The sequence below is a fragment of the Salmo trutta genome, chromosome 1, assembly GCF_901001165.1.
Source record: "Salmo trutta chromosome 1, fSalTru1.1, whole genome shotgun sequence".
NCBI classification, from domain to species: domain Eukaryota; kingdom Metazoa; phylum Chordata; class Actinopteri; order Salmoniformes; family Salmonidae; genus Salmo; species Salmo trutta.
The window spans coordinates 48671464-48688095 of NC_042957.1; the positions used below are offsets into that span (position 1 = coordinate 48671464).

The 16632-nt window shown below is 43.1% G+C and overlaps 1 protein-coding gene across 2 annotated transcripts in view; it reads right to left on the minus strand.

The window, feature by feature from the left end:
* Positions 1 to 5032: 5032 nt before the first annotated feature.
* The window catches only part of LOC115198136 (C1q-related factor), a 49043-nt gene continuing 37443 nt past the window's right edge, over positions 5033 to 16632 (minus strand). The window contains exon 2 of one of the 2 annotated variants that reach the window (XM_029759851.1): positions 5033 to 6912. In XM_029759851.1, coding sequence (XP_029615711.1) covers positions 6733 to 6912 — 180 coding nt within the window. In that variant the 3' untranslated portion in view covers positions 5033 to 6732. The remainder of the gene's footprint in view (positions 6913 to 16632) is intronic. The other variant, XR_003879181.1, reaches the window with a different exon arrangement.

Consider the following 16632-nt stretch of genomic DNA (forward strand, 5'->3'; position numbering starts at 1 on the left):
CATACATACATACATACATACTACCATTCAAAAGTTTGGGGTCACTTAGAAATGTCCTTGTTTTTGAAAGAAAAGCTACTTTTTTGTCCATTAAAATAACATCAAATTAATCAGAAATACAGTGTAGACATTGTTAATGTTGTAAATAACTATTGTAGCTGGAAACGGCAGATTTTTTATGGAATATCTACATGTAATGCCCTGGCCATAGAGAGGGTTTTTTTGTTCTTTATTTTGGTTAGGCCAGGGTGTTACATTGGGTGGGCGTTCTATGTTCCTTTTTCTATGTTTTTGTATTTCTTTGTTTTGGGCCATGTGTGGCTCCCAATCAGGCACAGCTGAAGTTTGTTGTTGCTGATTGGGAGTCACACATAAGGAGCATGTTTTTCCTTTGGGTTTTGTGGGTAATTGTTTCTGTTTAGTGTTTGCACCTGACAGGACTGTTTGGCTGTCGGTTTTCTTGTTTTGTTTTGTATAGTGTTCTTTCCTTATTAAATATTCAATGATGAACACTAACTCCGCTGGACCTTGCTCTACTCTCTCTCACAACAGCCGTTACAGAACTACCCACCAAAAACGGACCAAGCAGCGGAGGAAGGAGCAGCACAAGGAGGACTATAGGAAGCAGCGCGCTCGGGAAGTCATGGCATCCTGGTCGCTGGAGGTGTTGGAGTCCAGGATTGACTGGACATGGGATCAATTATTTGACCACTGCAACAACCTGCCGAGGGAGAGCGACGGACACGGGAGGCAGCCCAGACATTTTTGGGGGGGGGCACACGGGGAGATTGGCGGAGTCAGGCAGTAGACCTGAGCCAAGCAGCGTGGTACTGGTAAGGCACCGTGTTATGCTGTGGAGCGCACGGTGTCTCCAGTGCGTGTGCATAGCCCGGTGCGCTACATTCCAGCCCCCCGCAAGTGCCATGCGAGAGTGGGCATCGAGCCAGGGCGGATGGTGCTAGCTCAGCGCGTCTGGTCTCCAGTGCGCCTCCTCGGTCCAGGTTATCCTGCGCTGGCGCTGCGCACTGTGTCTCCAGAGCGCTGGGAGGGTCCAGTTCGCCCAATGCCTGCTCTCCGCCCGTGCCAGGCCAAAGTGGGCATTCAGCCTGGAGTATGGGTAAAGAGCGTCAAGTCTAGAACTCCAGTGCTCCCCCACAGCCCGGTTTATCCTGTCTCACAAGTCCTCGACTGGCAGCTTCATTAAATAGTACCTGCAAAACACCAGTCTCAACGTCAACAGTGAAGAGGCGACTCCGGGCTGCTGGCCACAAGCATTGCAACTGGGAAGTCAGACTTGTATAACTTGCACCGCTTGTCACCGTTATAGTGCAATTAATTATTGTATTGTTTAGTCTTGTGTTGTGTATTGGCTTTCCTGGCATGCATCTAAAAAAAAATTGGGGGGAAGTTTGCCCCACCAAGATTTACATGCTAAAATTGCTACTGATGTTTTGGAATATTTGTATTCTCTAAAGGCTTCCTTCTTTTCACTCTGTTGATTAGGTTAGTATTGTAGAGTAACTAAAATTACATTTTTATTTTGCCTTTATTTAACTAGGCAACTCAGTTATGAACAAATTCTTAGTTTCAATGACGACCTAGGAACAGTGGGTTAACTGCCTTGTTCAGGGGCAGAACGACATATGTTTACCTTGTCAGCTCAGCTCAATGTTGCTGATCCATCCTCCATTATCTCCTATCCCAGCCATTACAATCTATAACTGTTTTAAAGTCACCTTTTGCCTCATTGTGAAATCCCTGAGTGGTTTCCTTCCTCTCCGGCAACTGAGTTGGGAAGGACGCCTGAGTTAGGAAGGACGCCTGTATTTTACTAGTGACTGGGTGTAATTAACAACTTCACCATGCTCAAAGGGATATTCAACGACTGCTTTTTTTTACCCAGCTACTAATAGGTGCCCTTCTTTGCGAGGCATTGGAAAACCTCTCTGGTCTTTGTGGTTCAGTCTGTGTTTGAATATCACTGCTCGACTGAGGGACCTTACAGATATGTGGAGTACAGAGATGAGGTAGTCTGTCAAAAATTATGTTAAAAACTATTATTGTACACAGTCCATGCAACTTATTATGTGAATTGTTAATTTTACTCCTGAACTTATTTCAGGTTGCCATGACAAAGGGGGGTTGAATACTTATTGACTCAAAACATTTTCATTTTTTATTAATTTGTCTAAGTTTCGAAAAACATTATGGGATGATGTGTGTAGGCCAGTGGCAAAAAAAACGAAATTTAAAACATTTTTAAGTCTATTCTATTATTTTCAGCTTCAAAGCTAAACAGATCTGAGAGAATGCTCTGTGTGTGTTGACATGTCTACCCAAACATTAGAGTAATCACAATATTAGGACAGATAGCTTGATCTCTGTTTAAAGTGTGTCCTTGTTTTTCTGAATGACTTATGCATAACACTAGGGGAAACTAAGCTTTGAAAGGTCACAGACACATTCAGCTTGCTGAAAGGGAAAAAGGCATGTCGGATGTTTGTTTGTGTCTTTTAATGTCGATGCTCAGTAAGTTCTCTGGAGACATGGTGGTAGCTACATCATGTGAGAATACTGTAGTTTGTTCACTCAGAAGGAGAGAAAAAAACTCTGTGATGCTGTGCACCATGACCTTCTGTGATCTGCACTGCGTATCTCAGGCTGCAGCCATAAAGGAGCATTATGAAATGTGACAGGAAAAGAAAGGGATAGTTAGTGAAGAATAGGTCTGCAATATGAAGGTTAGAGTGGTATGGAGTTTGTTCAAGTAAAGTTGTGAAGTGATTGTGAATATGATTCTGAGATTTTAAACAAGCAGAGACGGAGGCATGGAACAACAAGGCAGGGTAGAAACCTTGGCCCTGGAGTCTGCAACCTGCTAGTGCTCCGTTCTCTCTCGCTCTCGCTCTCGCTCTCGCTCTCTCTTTCTCACTCTTTCTCACTCTTGTGTATTCTCTCTTTCTTTCTCTCTGCTACTCTCTCTTTTTCTCTTTCTTTCTTTCTTTCTTTCTCTCTTTCTTTCTTTCTTTCTTTCTTTCTCTCTTTCTCTCTTTCGCTCTCCTACTCTCTCTCTCTCGCTTGCTCACGTGTAAAGGGGACTGACTGGATAGTACACCTGTGTTGGCGGCCTCAGCCCATCCATGGAAAACTGGAAAAGGCTTCTTCCTCGGCTGTGCCCTAAAGTGACAAAGGGAATCATGTACGGAGGCAGGAGCAGACAGAGTCAGGGTGACTAGGCGGCTGTGGACGGGGGTAGTCTGAAGGAGGGGCTGTGGGAGACAGAGCCGTGCTGACTGGGCTGGGCTGGGTGGCTGTGGGTTGGGGGACTTTGGGAGTCTGGAGGGTGGGTTGGGGGCTTGTGGATGCTTCCCATGACAGCTGGGTGTTTCTCTGACCCTTGTGTTTGTCAGAACAACTGAAAGACTGGTACAGCTGAGAAAAAGGGAGGGAAGAGAAAAAAAGAGCCATGTAAGCAGGTTATATGCAGAGAGGGAGCTTCAGATTTTAATAGGATTTTGATAGGAATTTTTGTTCACTTTTCTCCCATAGCTGTGGTTATGTTTTAACACCACTGTTATTCTTAATTATAAGCATGCATTGTAGAGGAGGTGATGGCCTTCCCAAGAACCAGAGTAGACCAACATTTCTGCCTGCCAGTGTCATATCCCATTCCTCCCTGGTCTAAGGATGGTCCACCCCTCCCACTCTACTCCTAAAAGCAATCCACTTCCCTCTCTCTGTTCACCCAATCTATATTAGTCCCCCCATCCCTATCCTTCGGTCTAGTCCTCTCTTTATCTCTCTCCCTCCCATCCTCTCCCCCCATTCATGTCTTCCTCATCCCCCTCTGCCTTTTCTCTCTCTCTCCGTCATTCATTCTTCCTCTCTCCTCTACATTTGTCTCTGTCACAGCACCTTCCACAGCCGCCTAGTTATTTTATCTCCCTCTGTCTCTCCATCCTCTTCTCTCTCTCTCTCTCTGTCTCCCCCTCTAGCCTTCTTCGGTGGATAAATGGTTCCGCTGTTGATGAGTATCTGTGAATATAGGCTGAGATCTCAGACTGTGGTGTTCCTTCAGGAGTCATTCACTTTTTAACTGAGCATTATATTTAGTAGATTTATTATCCGGCTGCGCTGGCGGACTTCACTGGAGTCAGATGGACTTTATCTTGCAGCCCACCTTTTCAGATCCATAGCATCTCCACAGGACAGGAGAGGAGTGGAGGATATTGGGAGGGCTGCACCCTTCCTACCCTCCGCCTTGCCTCCCTGATACCTATCATCCCAAATCATCTCTGGTTAGACTGATATGAAGGAGAGAGAGAGGAGAAGGCATTTATAACAGGATCTGGTTCATGTTTGCTTAAACAGACAATTGGTTCTCTGGTGCTCGGTTTGTAGAGCATGGCGCTTGCAATGCCAAGATTGTGGGTTCGATTCCCAGGGGCCACCTATATGAAAATGTATGCATGGATTATTATATACATTTTTGTAAAAGTTTAAACGATACTGAACAAAAATATAAACGCAACATGTAAAGTGTTGGTCCCATGTTTCATGAGCTGAAATAAAATATCCCAGAAATGTTCCATTCACACAAAAAGCTTATTTCTCTCAAATGTTGTGCACAAATTTGTTTACATCCCTGTTAGTGAGCATTTCTCCCTTGCCAAGATAATCCATCCATCTGACACATGTGGCATATCAAGAAGCTGATTAAACAGCATTATCATTACACAGGTGCACCTGCAGGTGACAATAAAACTCTAAAATGTGCAGTTTTGTCATAGAACACAATGCTACAGATGTCTCAAGTTTTGAGGGAGTGTGCAAATGGAATGCTGACTGCAGAAATGTCCACCAGAGCTGTTGCCAGATAATTTAATGACCATTTCTCTACTATAAGTCGCCTCCATCATTGTTTTAGAGAATTTGGCAGTACATCCAACCGGCTTCACAACCATGCTGTCTGCACTCTAAATAGTTCAACACAATAAGAGTATTTGGGGTAAAATAATTATCTTGAGACAAGTGACTCCAAAAATCCCATTTATTATTTAAATGTATTCAACAATTCAAAAAGATAAAATTAGATAGACAAACTTAGGATAGATTTCATTTACAAGCTGTTTGTTCTTCTCATCATCTCTACAGAGGCTCCCCTCCCTACATAATGCAATCTCATTGTCTGCTGAGTAAAATATCTGTCATTGGCTGTAGCACAGAATAACAGAAAAACAACAATGTAGCAATGGCACGGCGCATGCTCTGATTCAAATACACCAACACACACATTCACGCACACACACATGCACGCACGCACGCACGCACACACGCATGCACGCACGCACGCACACACACACATGCACACACTCCCACACACACACACACGCACACAATGCTAAGAAGCCAAGTCACTCACTCACCCAATCAATTTTATTCTAAAGCAAGCTGTCAGTCCGCCATGTTGAGTAAATATTACCATAATGCTTGTATGTATCAGTGAATATGCAGCTAATGACACCCAGTGAAGCCTGAGACACTGAAACAGAAAATCTGCCTCGCCATAAAAACTTCCCACCCCCCCCTCTCTCTCTCCATCTCTCTCTCTCTCTCTCCCTCCTTGCTCTGCTTCTTATTTTTTACTTCACCACAGCAGAGTGCTCGAGGACGAAGCTGAAGTAATGGACACTGTTGTTTTATAAAATAGGTTACCTCAGAATCTGAGTATGTGGCTTCATTGAACGACTCCGGTGGTGAAGGATATATACATAACTAGAACATCTAATAGTCATTTGAGTCTATTTTCAACCCACTTTGCCCCGGATATAGACAAATAGGATCGGGGTATAGAGACGGGACAAGGGGCAAGGATAGAGACTCTGGATACTTTAGATGGGACGAGGGAAAATGTAATGTTGTATCTGTATAACATGCCTTGCATGAATAACATTCAGCCACATACCAGGTCTGTGTTCCCACAGCTGACATCACACATAAACAAACACCATGTGATAGCCAGGTGACAAATGCAAGAAATCATTATCAGAATCATCTTTAGAAACCATAATGACACCTCTTCATTACCGTTTCTCGACTAAAGGCTTCGGAATCACAATCAACATCTCACAAACCGTTCTCTCAAAATCAAGTTTTTTTTTTTTTCACACAAGGGACAAACATATTTTTAATATTCTCTTTTGTGTAAATATACGATGCAGTAGTATCTTTTACAAAAGTAAAATACTGATATTCTAAGGAAAAGCACACAACGACAAGATAGGACAATTTCAGTCAACCGAGTCCATACAGTCAATTGTTATGGAAAGAAGATGATGAGGCCGGATCCACTTTGCGTTAGTTGGTTTATTTTCCAGTTTGAGGAGGAGAAATATTCAGAAAGCGAGGAGCAACTGACAGGTTAGAATTCTGATGAGGAGGGCACCTCTCTCTACCAAGCTTCACCCCCCCCCTCCCCCCACTACTCCCTCCCCTATCATCGTGTTCTCCCTCCCTCACAGCACGGCAGACAGGCAGGCAGGCCGAGCTGTGCTGGAGAACCTTGATTTGGGGCTGATATGTTTTATAAGCAGAGGTTGGTGTGACGATGGAGAGAACCAGGAAACTAGAAAGCGTTCTGGCTTTTAACCCCTTCCTTCCCTCATTAGAACTCTTTCTCTCAATCTCTTACTTTCTTGTCTTTCTCTCTCTGGACGGGCCACCTGCGTGGGTTCAGTCGGCGTAGAGGATGAACCCAGAGAAGGTGCTGTATTTGTTGTTGTTGCCGCCGTGAGCCTTGCCCCCGTCCAGCTTGATGTAGACCTCGTCGCCTGCGTCTAGGTGGAGGATGACGCTGTTGGAGGCGTAGTCATAGTTCTGGTCAGCGTCCTGGGCGATGGCACTAGCTCGCACCTGGAACAGAGAGGAGAGGAAAGAGAGGATGTATGGGTTAGAGAAACACACTGCACTCATTTGATCATCTGAAATGGAAGTAATTTCTGTTGTCATGCTTTGATTTGCCTTGTTGACAAAAAGTACAAGTGACGGGTCAGTAGCCCTCTGGTGCATCGCACACCACAACATGATTTGAATTAGGCTGTCATTGGTTCGTCGTTGAACGTTCGGAAATGAATTGAAGGCGGTGGACCGGGGTGTCGGGTCAGATGGTTACTGTCTCTGCTCAAAGCGCTGCTCAGTGTTCTCCACCTGAGTAGACATTCTAAGAAACCCAACAACGGGTCTCACTCTCCTGGTGACCTGTCTCTATTATACACTTAGAAAAAGATAAGTACCATCTAGAACCCTAAAAGCTTTTACTGCAGTGGGCGAAATCAGGGTCACAAGGAGTGTTTCCTGGTAGTCTTAAACAAATCTACTTTGAAACAAAAGTATAAACCTCATACACATGGTTATGGGCTTACAAAAAGAAGACACCTGTACCATGTCAGATATAGAGTTGAAATGTATTACATTTTGAATTTGTATCCCAATATTACACATTATATACGTCACAGAAGACTGAAATATAACAAAACCTTTTGATATAGAAAAAACGGATTTTCAGCAGTTATTTTTCTATGTAATGTTTATTAATTATGAAAAATATTAATAACATTCCACCCATGAGGCCACTAGGTAATTTGACTGCAGGAAAGGGATACAGGGTAATTCGGCTGTCCCCATAGGAGAACCCTTTGTTGGTTCCAGGTAGAACCCATTTGGTTCCCCCTCTTTTACCTCAAGCCAAAAAGGCTTACCCTTTTTTCTAAGAGTGTAGAGGGAACTACTGAGGAGTTACAGTAAAATACATCAAGGACACCCACCTCACATCAACTTATAAAAAGTGAAAAATAAATCCTTATTCTTTAGTGAATGAGAAAATACTGTGAAAGTAAGATATGTTGTAAGTGTGATTGAATTAATAAATTACTGTAAAACTACCACAGCAATTGCATTTATGTTGGCCATAGCCTATGTGGTGAGTATGGTATTGCCAGACTGCTTGGCAGTCTTAGCGTTTGGAGCTGGATCTCCCTGACCTCTGGTCCTGGCTAATTAAGCTCCATCTGAAATGTTATCCTCTTTCCTGGGAGAACAGCGTGGGCTGTAGTGAGAAACGGGTGCCCTGACAGTAATAACTGTGTGTGTGTGTGTGTGTGTGTGTGTGTGTGTGCGTGAGACATAAATAAATACTTTTAAAAGCTAACCATTGACCATTCATGTAGAGTTTTACAATAAGAAACTGTAGTGCAGCAGTATTGTACTGCACTGAGACATCACCAGTACACAAGCACACAAAGGGCCTAAATAAATAGCATCAGCACCATACATTTTGGAAGACCAAAGCATCTGAGATATACATTTAGTTGCCATAAACCCTGATATTGTCTGTAGCTAAGAATCTTTTATAATCTGTCCAATGAAGAACACAGCTGTCATAAACTCACTCAAACTACTCTTTTCCCATGCATTTCTTCTCTAAAAAGCTTCTGGACTTGAATCTAAAGTATGGGCAGGGTCCCAGATCTGGTGTGCCGCCCGGCAGCCTGGCTGAGCAGGTGGCAGAGATAAGATGGGACAATTAATTGGCCCGTTTAACCAGGGGCCACACACAATGGATTTATTGACACATCTGAGGGCCAAGGGGCTGGCACAGACATCCTGCAACAACACACTGATGGGGTTTAACCCTGTAGACCTGTCAGTGATTGTCTGTGTGCCAGGGTTAGGGGAGAGTGGGAGATCAGAGGGATGGGTGGAGTAGAGAGAGACAGGGAGGGAGACTTGCTGTCTAATGAATCTATGTATTTCACTTCCCTCCCTCTACTACTGCTGTAATAATGAGGGTCCTGTGTGGCTCAGTTGGTAGAGCATGGTGCTTGCAACACCAGGGTTGTGGGTTTGATTCCATGGGGGACCAATACGGGGAAAAAGTGTCAGATAAAATATCTTTATGTTTTATCTTTCCAAGTCATCAGAGCAGATAGTTAACCATATGTAGTATGCCCTGTAATGTCAATCTTTAAATGTTTTACTAGAAGGTAGTCTATATAAAGATAAATTCATCAAAAAACTTAAATTATCTGACAACATGACTGCCTTTTTAATTGGAGAAACATAATATGCACATTGTGAAAATGCAGTGAAAGCTAATTCAATGAAAGCTAATTCAATGAAAGCTAATTCAATGAAAGCTAATTCAATGAAAGCTAATTAAACTCATGCCCATTAGCTGTGATAGGTTGTGAGTCACTACAAGCAACAGGCAGGGACATTGAAGCCGTCTATTCAATTAAATCAAATAACAGAGTTTGAGTCAGTCCCTAGTCAGTGCTGAACAAAGTGTTTTGAGAGATACATGTATTGATTTGACACACTGTGTTTAAAAACCTATCTAAGCTAAGCTATGATGTGAGTGACAATGAATGATCAATAAATCACAACATTTACTGAAAACATCCCATCATCGCGGGCATCACGACATCTGTCAGAGGAAGGATATTGAGTCCTCTAAAGGCTTTAAGAAATCAACCAATATGAAAAAACATGGTCATATTTTTTCTCCTTTAAAGCTGGGGAAACTTTTGTCCAGTCTTCCAATGGAGGTCTATGAAAGTCTTTAGAAACTATGAAAGACTAGAACTGAGTGAGAGAGAAACGGAAAGGGCATGTGAAGAAGAGTGAGAAGAACTCAACTACCTCAATTACCTCAACTGCCTCGTTACCCTGTCCATTGACTCGGTACTGGTACTCCTTGTATATAGCCTCGTTATTGTTATTTTATTGTGTTACTATTTCCTTTTTTTATTCAGAAAATATTTGTCTTACTTTTTAACTCTACATAACTCTGAATGGGCTTGTAAGTAAGCATTTCACGGTAAAGTATACACCTGTTATATTTGGCGCATGTGACCAATAAAATGTGATTGGATTTTTAGAAGAATGCCCACTGCAAGATCATTTTCAACATTGATAGGGCACACATCCACTGCTAACACCTCATGTGCCTGTCATCCCTTCTCTTTAGCAGGTCTTGTGACAGACGGAAAAGCTTCACTTCTTCACCATGGAGACAATACGATAATGCAATATTTCACATGGAGCAGCATTTTATCTACTGACATCAGGGCCTCATCGCTTTTATCACATTCGAGCATCTTGGAAGCCTTGCCAGTCTTTTGGAATCGGCCTACTTCTTTGACAGTTGGGTATGAAGCACCCTGCTGACCCTCAGAGAGTCACGATAATGAGAATCTGAGAAATCTCAGTGATTTCATGAAGTCTTCTCCTTAGTTTATCTCCCTCTCGTCTGTTCCACTCTTCTCACAACAGAGGAAGAAAGTAATTGTGGCTGTTGAGACACATCATGCCAGACGTCCTTTAGATTATTCTCAGCCAGAATAAGAGGAATGTTCCGCAACAGTTGTCTGTAGCTAAGACCTTCCAGCTTGCATGGAGATCTTTGCCATATCGGAGAGTACTTTCAAGGTGAAGTACTTAGGGTAATGCTATGAAAGACTATGCCAAACAGTTATGCTGAAGCCAGCCTTAAAGGTGTAGGTTTATATATGGCACGTTGTACTATAGGCATCTATGAGTCTTTTTTTTTCATTGTTTACCTTCCTGATTAAATCTCGCAAGGCTCATATCAATGTGCAAACAAAGCTCTCTCTCCTGATCCGTAGCAGCAGTCGTCCACTGCATATTAATATGAGATGATTCGCCCTGAGCACACAAAGTCAACACGTTCTTATTAGAAGGTTGCTGCTTTTTGCCGGATGGGGGCGGCGGATAGGGACTTGGTTGGATCTGCCTATGGGGATTTTGATGAAACTTCTTCAAATATTTCTCTTATTGCATTCAGATTGAACTCTGGGACCTCTGATGTCAGAGGTGTGTGATATGACTCGCTTCAGCTCCTTGTGTTAGAAAGTCAAGGAAGTCAACTTGCCAAGGACTATCCTTAAGCTATTAGAAATCCGATGTATTTGTTCTCAGCAACAATTGATCACAAAGAATCTGACCCCGCTGTGGTCATATTCAATTATTGAGATTGAAGCTGTCATTCCATTGCTCAATTCAATGTTCATTCTTTATTTCTTTCACTCATTCGCGGATGTACACAATGACAGAGAAGCCACAACATTTACCCTCACACTGTACTCGGAACAACTCACAAGCTGGAAGCGCAAGCCATAGGTTAGACTTTGGAATGCGAGAGAGACCGAGAGAGAAAGAGGGAGGGAGCAAAAGAATCAGCGAGATGGAAAGGGAAAACAAAACGGCGACTGGCAGAGCGTGGCCTCAAAATAGAATACGACGTGGAACTTTTGAAACAACAAATCAAAGCATAAGCGCCCAGGCCAGCCTAGCCTAGCCTACTGCAGCGAATGCAAATGGCTCCAGAGTCGTCTGACGTTGTCTCGTCTCCCCCTGCCGTGGCTGCTGAAGCATGTTAGCATCCGTCACATTGTCGCTGTGATGTCTCTGATTGAATAATGCTCTGCGTGGTACTGGAACACTAGAGAGAGATGGGAGCTGATGGCTGAGGCTGGGCTGCTTCAGCTTAATATATAATGCCCCCACCCTCCACAGTGAATACCACTCCACTTGGCTCTGCTCGCATTCTGAAAACATTTGAATATGAATGTGGAGTTTATCAATAATGACAGCACTCGTACCTATAATAGGTCTCTGAGATGAAGGGACGACAGCTTTTTGCATATTCACTGTCCTCTGCTAAAGCTGATTAGTCCAACGGAGTTGGGAATCATGTTGAGTTGCGATGGCATTTTTCATGATCCTATAGCTAACAGCTGAAATGCCTGGCGCTGTGTTGTTGTCTTGATTGCCAATACAAAAGATCCAAACAACCCATTGAAATATTGTACTGGAATAGGACCTTGTTGGCCTAGCTGTTTGCTGGTGTCAGTAACAGTCCCTTTCTTGGACACTCTTGGACACTGATCTATCTGTTCTCTCCAGTTGGAGTGACAAGGACATGTCTGGATGGAGGACAGCTTCTGACGTTTCTCTGGCAGGGACTTGTTGACTCAACGTTAAGCTTCCATTCTTTAAACTTCGCTCGCCTCTTTCTAAATCCAAGTGTACCGCCACCTAATTGGGTTTGAACACCCAACTGTGAGCCGCATGCCTGATGGCAGCTTAACCACCTTGTCACAACCCTGTCACATCTCCTAACCCACACCACCAACACACACTCACGCACACACAGATAAACTAGCACGCTCGCTCGCACACACACACACACACACACACACACACACACACACACACACACACACACACACACACACACACACACACACTCATTTGCAAGTGCTCAAAGACACACACACACACATACTGTCAAGGGTGTGTACGGGAGGCGAAGTCTGGTGCAGGAGAGCACAGTGTAGTGAACAGGTGCACTTTAATTCCGTTCCGCAAAATACAGCACATAAAAACAATAACGTGCCAAAAACACGGAACATGGCAAAAGTAAAGCGCCCGACAATAATCCACATCGCAAACAAACAATTTCACACAAAGACATGGAGGGGAACAGAGGACTATATACATGCAGTAATTATGGAATGAAAACCAGGTGTGTAATGGAACAAGACAAAACCAATGGAATATGAGAAATCGATCGGCGATGGCTAGAAAGCCGGTGACGTCGACCGCCGAACGCCGCCCGAACAAGGAGAGGCACCAACTTCGGTGGAAGTTGTGACACAAACACAAATCTCCCTCCTCAAAAGACCATTGCGCAACAGACTTTTGGTGTCAGGTGTTGTTCTGAGCAAGGTTGTCATGGTGTCAAAAACTTCCATTCCTCTTTTGTGTTATTGGTGTATTTGTGGTAGAAACCAGATTAAATACATGATAAGTTGTTGAGAGAAGGAAATGGAACGGGAGAGCCACCATCTGTCAAGGAGAAGGAGAGAAAGGCTTTGTGCATTAATCACCGCATCTGTTCTGTTTGTACCTTCAGGGCCTTTTTTCCTTGTAACGTGAATTCCTTTCATCGCATGCACCTCTCCACAGTTTATACAATTGTTTATATAATGCCAAGTGTCCCTCCCACTGGGTGTCAAGTCAAAGCCTGTCATCACGGAAATGCATTATGTATTACAGTTCTGTGTCCTATCGGTTAGAAACAACGACCACTCGGGAGGATAATGACACAACAAAACACAGAGGCGATGGATGGGGCAACAGTGATAACGATGGGGCTGTACAATCCTCTGGCTTGTTGATGATGCTGATGTATTGACACAGACTTATCACCGGGAAAGGGGAGGAGGAGGAGAGGAGAAACAGAGAGGTAGAGAGGGAAGCGTCAACTCTGGCCTGTGTGTGTCCCAGCCACTCTTGCCTGTTGGTGACTCACTCTTGTCAGTCAAATACTGTGAGAAATGCTCAACTTTCAACACTACTCAATCTCATTCACCACTCAGTCCCTGCATCTTGGTAACACAGTGTTTTTAGGGTAGAATCTGGTGACACGTTGAACCCTTGCACAACATAAGGCAAGTTATTTTAGTTATGAATTAGTTATGAATTTTAAAAAACAGTTATTGTTTGAAATACACCACAAAGTATTGTGCGGTATTGAGAGGAGCGTTTTGCTGTGTGAGAAGCCTCCCTAACGAGGCAAAGCTTAGGCAGAAAGTGCTAATAGTCTTGAAGGAGAGGTTCAGACGTTTTGCTGCCGCATGCATTTTTCATGAAGTGCCCTATTCATCATTTCTGGCTGGATGGATTGTTGATATCTCACTGTTGATATCTCCCATATTCATGTTTAGAGGGGAGAGCCACCTTGTCAAGCACATACAGTAACTTAGCCGTCTGAGTGTGAGTCACTTTGGAGCCATTGACAAGAGGGTTCCCTGTGCTGTGAGAGAGAGGGTTGGGGGTTATCCGAGTGGATTGAATTGGGTGATGGCGAGATGTCAGGGCTTAGAGAGAGATGTTTACATAAGAACAGGCCCATGGGCGCTTTCCCGTCCCCCGTATGTGCTCTCATTATAATGAAGGAGCCTTGTGAGTCAACACCAAATGTCATGCAGGAGTCGGTCATCTCCAGATTGAAACCCAGAGGCTATTTTAGACCATACACTCCTGTCTTTCAATGTATGGGGATGTTACAGCACTTATTCATAAACTATTCAATCTGAGATGACAACGGAGATGAAGTCCTAGCCGAGGTCTGGCTGCTGCTCTGCTGTTTAAAGGGACAAGACCGCTGTCACGACTCCTGCCGAGGGTGACTCCTCTCCCTGTTCGGGCGGTGCTCGGCAGTCGTCGTCACCGGCCTACTAGCTGCCACCGTTCCCTTTTTTTGCTTTTCTGTTGGTTATGCCTTTATTTGTTGCACCTGTTTCAGTTAGGTCATTAGCTGAGCTATTTAAGCCCGTCTCCCCACCTGTTCTGTGTGCGGGCTTGTTTCATTCATTTACACTGTGTGTTGTGTAGTGGATCGTGTTTTTTGGGCCTTTGTATTTTGATACGCCCTGTTGTGTTGGGCGAATACTCTTTTGGTGGTGCGTAATAAAAAGCACTGGACTAAACGCTTCTGTTTCCCGCGCCTGACTCCACAGCCACGACGTCCCAGCGTTACAACCGCAGAGAGGCTGAAGAAGAGATGGCGTTGGAGAGAAATAGTAGTATGGGGATTGTGTTTGCTTTCCATTGGGAAACTTTTACGATAAATTATAGATTTTCTTCCGTTGGTTGGCAATGACAGCCGGGTGTCATCTTGACATTTCCAATGCGTGTGGTATTTCTTAACAACATGGGCAAATCTTCATTTAATAGTCCTACCGCACCTAATTAGACTGCTTCTAATGTTCCACTCGGCAGAATGTCAAATCCGATGTCCAATTACACAGCAAATCAAGGCCAAAGGGCCGCCTCTGCTACCCGTCCAGCTGATTATAGATTGGGGGGTCATAGACTACATCCCGGGTCTGTCAGAGTGGGAACGGGTTACACACACGCAGGCACATGCATGAATGCACGCACACAGACAGACACACGCACGCACATGGTGGAATCGATACCAAGGGCCTAGGGCAGCTCGCCTTTCCCTACCCCAGACACCTCCGTCTACTCTAGACAGAGACTCTCTGTTCCTGAAGACATACAGAGACGAACAGCGGCCCCTCAGTCTCAGTGCTTAAAAACCTAAACCTAGCCCAAAGATATTCTCTGGCTTTATTTTAGCGCCAGAGTGTTAAGTAGACTGTTTAGCTGATGAGACAGATATACCAATATGGTAACACTTTATTTTAAGGTACACATATTAGCAACTCATTTGTAGTTTATAAGTGTGTGTATAAGTAGCGTAAAGGTCTTAATTAGGTCTTATTAGCCATATATAAGGCCTTAATTAAGTATTTTCTTATTCAAACGTTATAAGTCATGTATTACTGGACAATCCTTAATAACATCCTTGTTATCAATAATAAAGGCATATTAACATTTAATAAAGAGCAAGTTAAACAAGAAACAGACTCTTAATGAGCTGTCTTAATGTGGGACTGGTAAGGGGATTGTACCTCAATATGTGTTCCCTATTATAACTATCCATAAATGACCTTATTGGACAGAAAGGGGCACACCTCCCTTCATATATGCCATACAGCCAACATTCTAGTCAACATTCTGAAACTGAGGAGTTGTGTAGTTTGATGACATAATAAATTGATTGATATATGTCAAATAACAAACATTCAAGTCTGATTTTAACAATTAACAATTGATGTAAACAATTAGTTTCAGGCAAACATTATTATGGGTTTGCTCATGTGTGTGGGGAGGTGCGCCCCCTTTTGCGATTCACATTATATCATGCCATACAGTCAACATCCATATATGGAAGTATATATTGAAGTTTAGTTGCTCATTTTTTTTTTTATACATCAAATGACTTGAATGTTGGCTGTATGGCATATATGAAGGGAGGTGTGCCCCTTTCTGTCCAATGAGGTCATTTATGGAGAAAACAATTCTGCAAGTAAAAATATGGTCACACTTATAATAGGGAACACATATTGAGGTACAATCCCCTTACCAGTCCCACATTGAGACAGCTCATTAAGAGTCTGTTTATAATAGGGAACACATATTGAGGTACAATCCCCTTACCAGTCCCACATTGAGACAGCTCATTAAGAGTCTGTTTCTCGTGTTACTTGCTCTTTATTACATGTTAATATGCCTTTATTATTGCTAATAATGATGTTATTAAGGATTGGCCAGTAATACATGACTTTGAATATTACATAGCTAAATTAAGGCCTAATAAGTGGCTAATATGATATGATAAAGGCCATATAAGATCATTATATACATACTTATAAACTACAAATAAGTGGCTAATATGTGTACCTTAAAATAAAGTGTTACCGCAGATATATATTGATTCAATGTCTAGACTATTCTGAAATAATAGATGCCACAAAGTAAATGAATGCAATGCATATATGTGTATTTTAACACCCAACATAGCCTGAACTTTCTTTCCGTCGCCCTAATTACGGGAAAAAGCTCTTTTTTTTCACCAAATTTTCAAACAGGTTTCATTAATCAAGACAGACACTAATATAACATGCCAGATTCGGA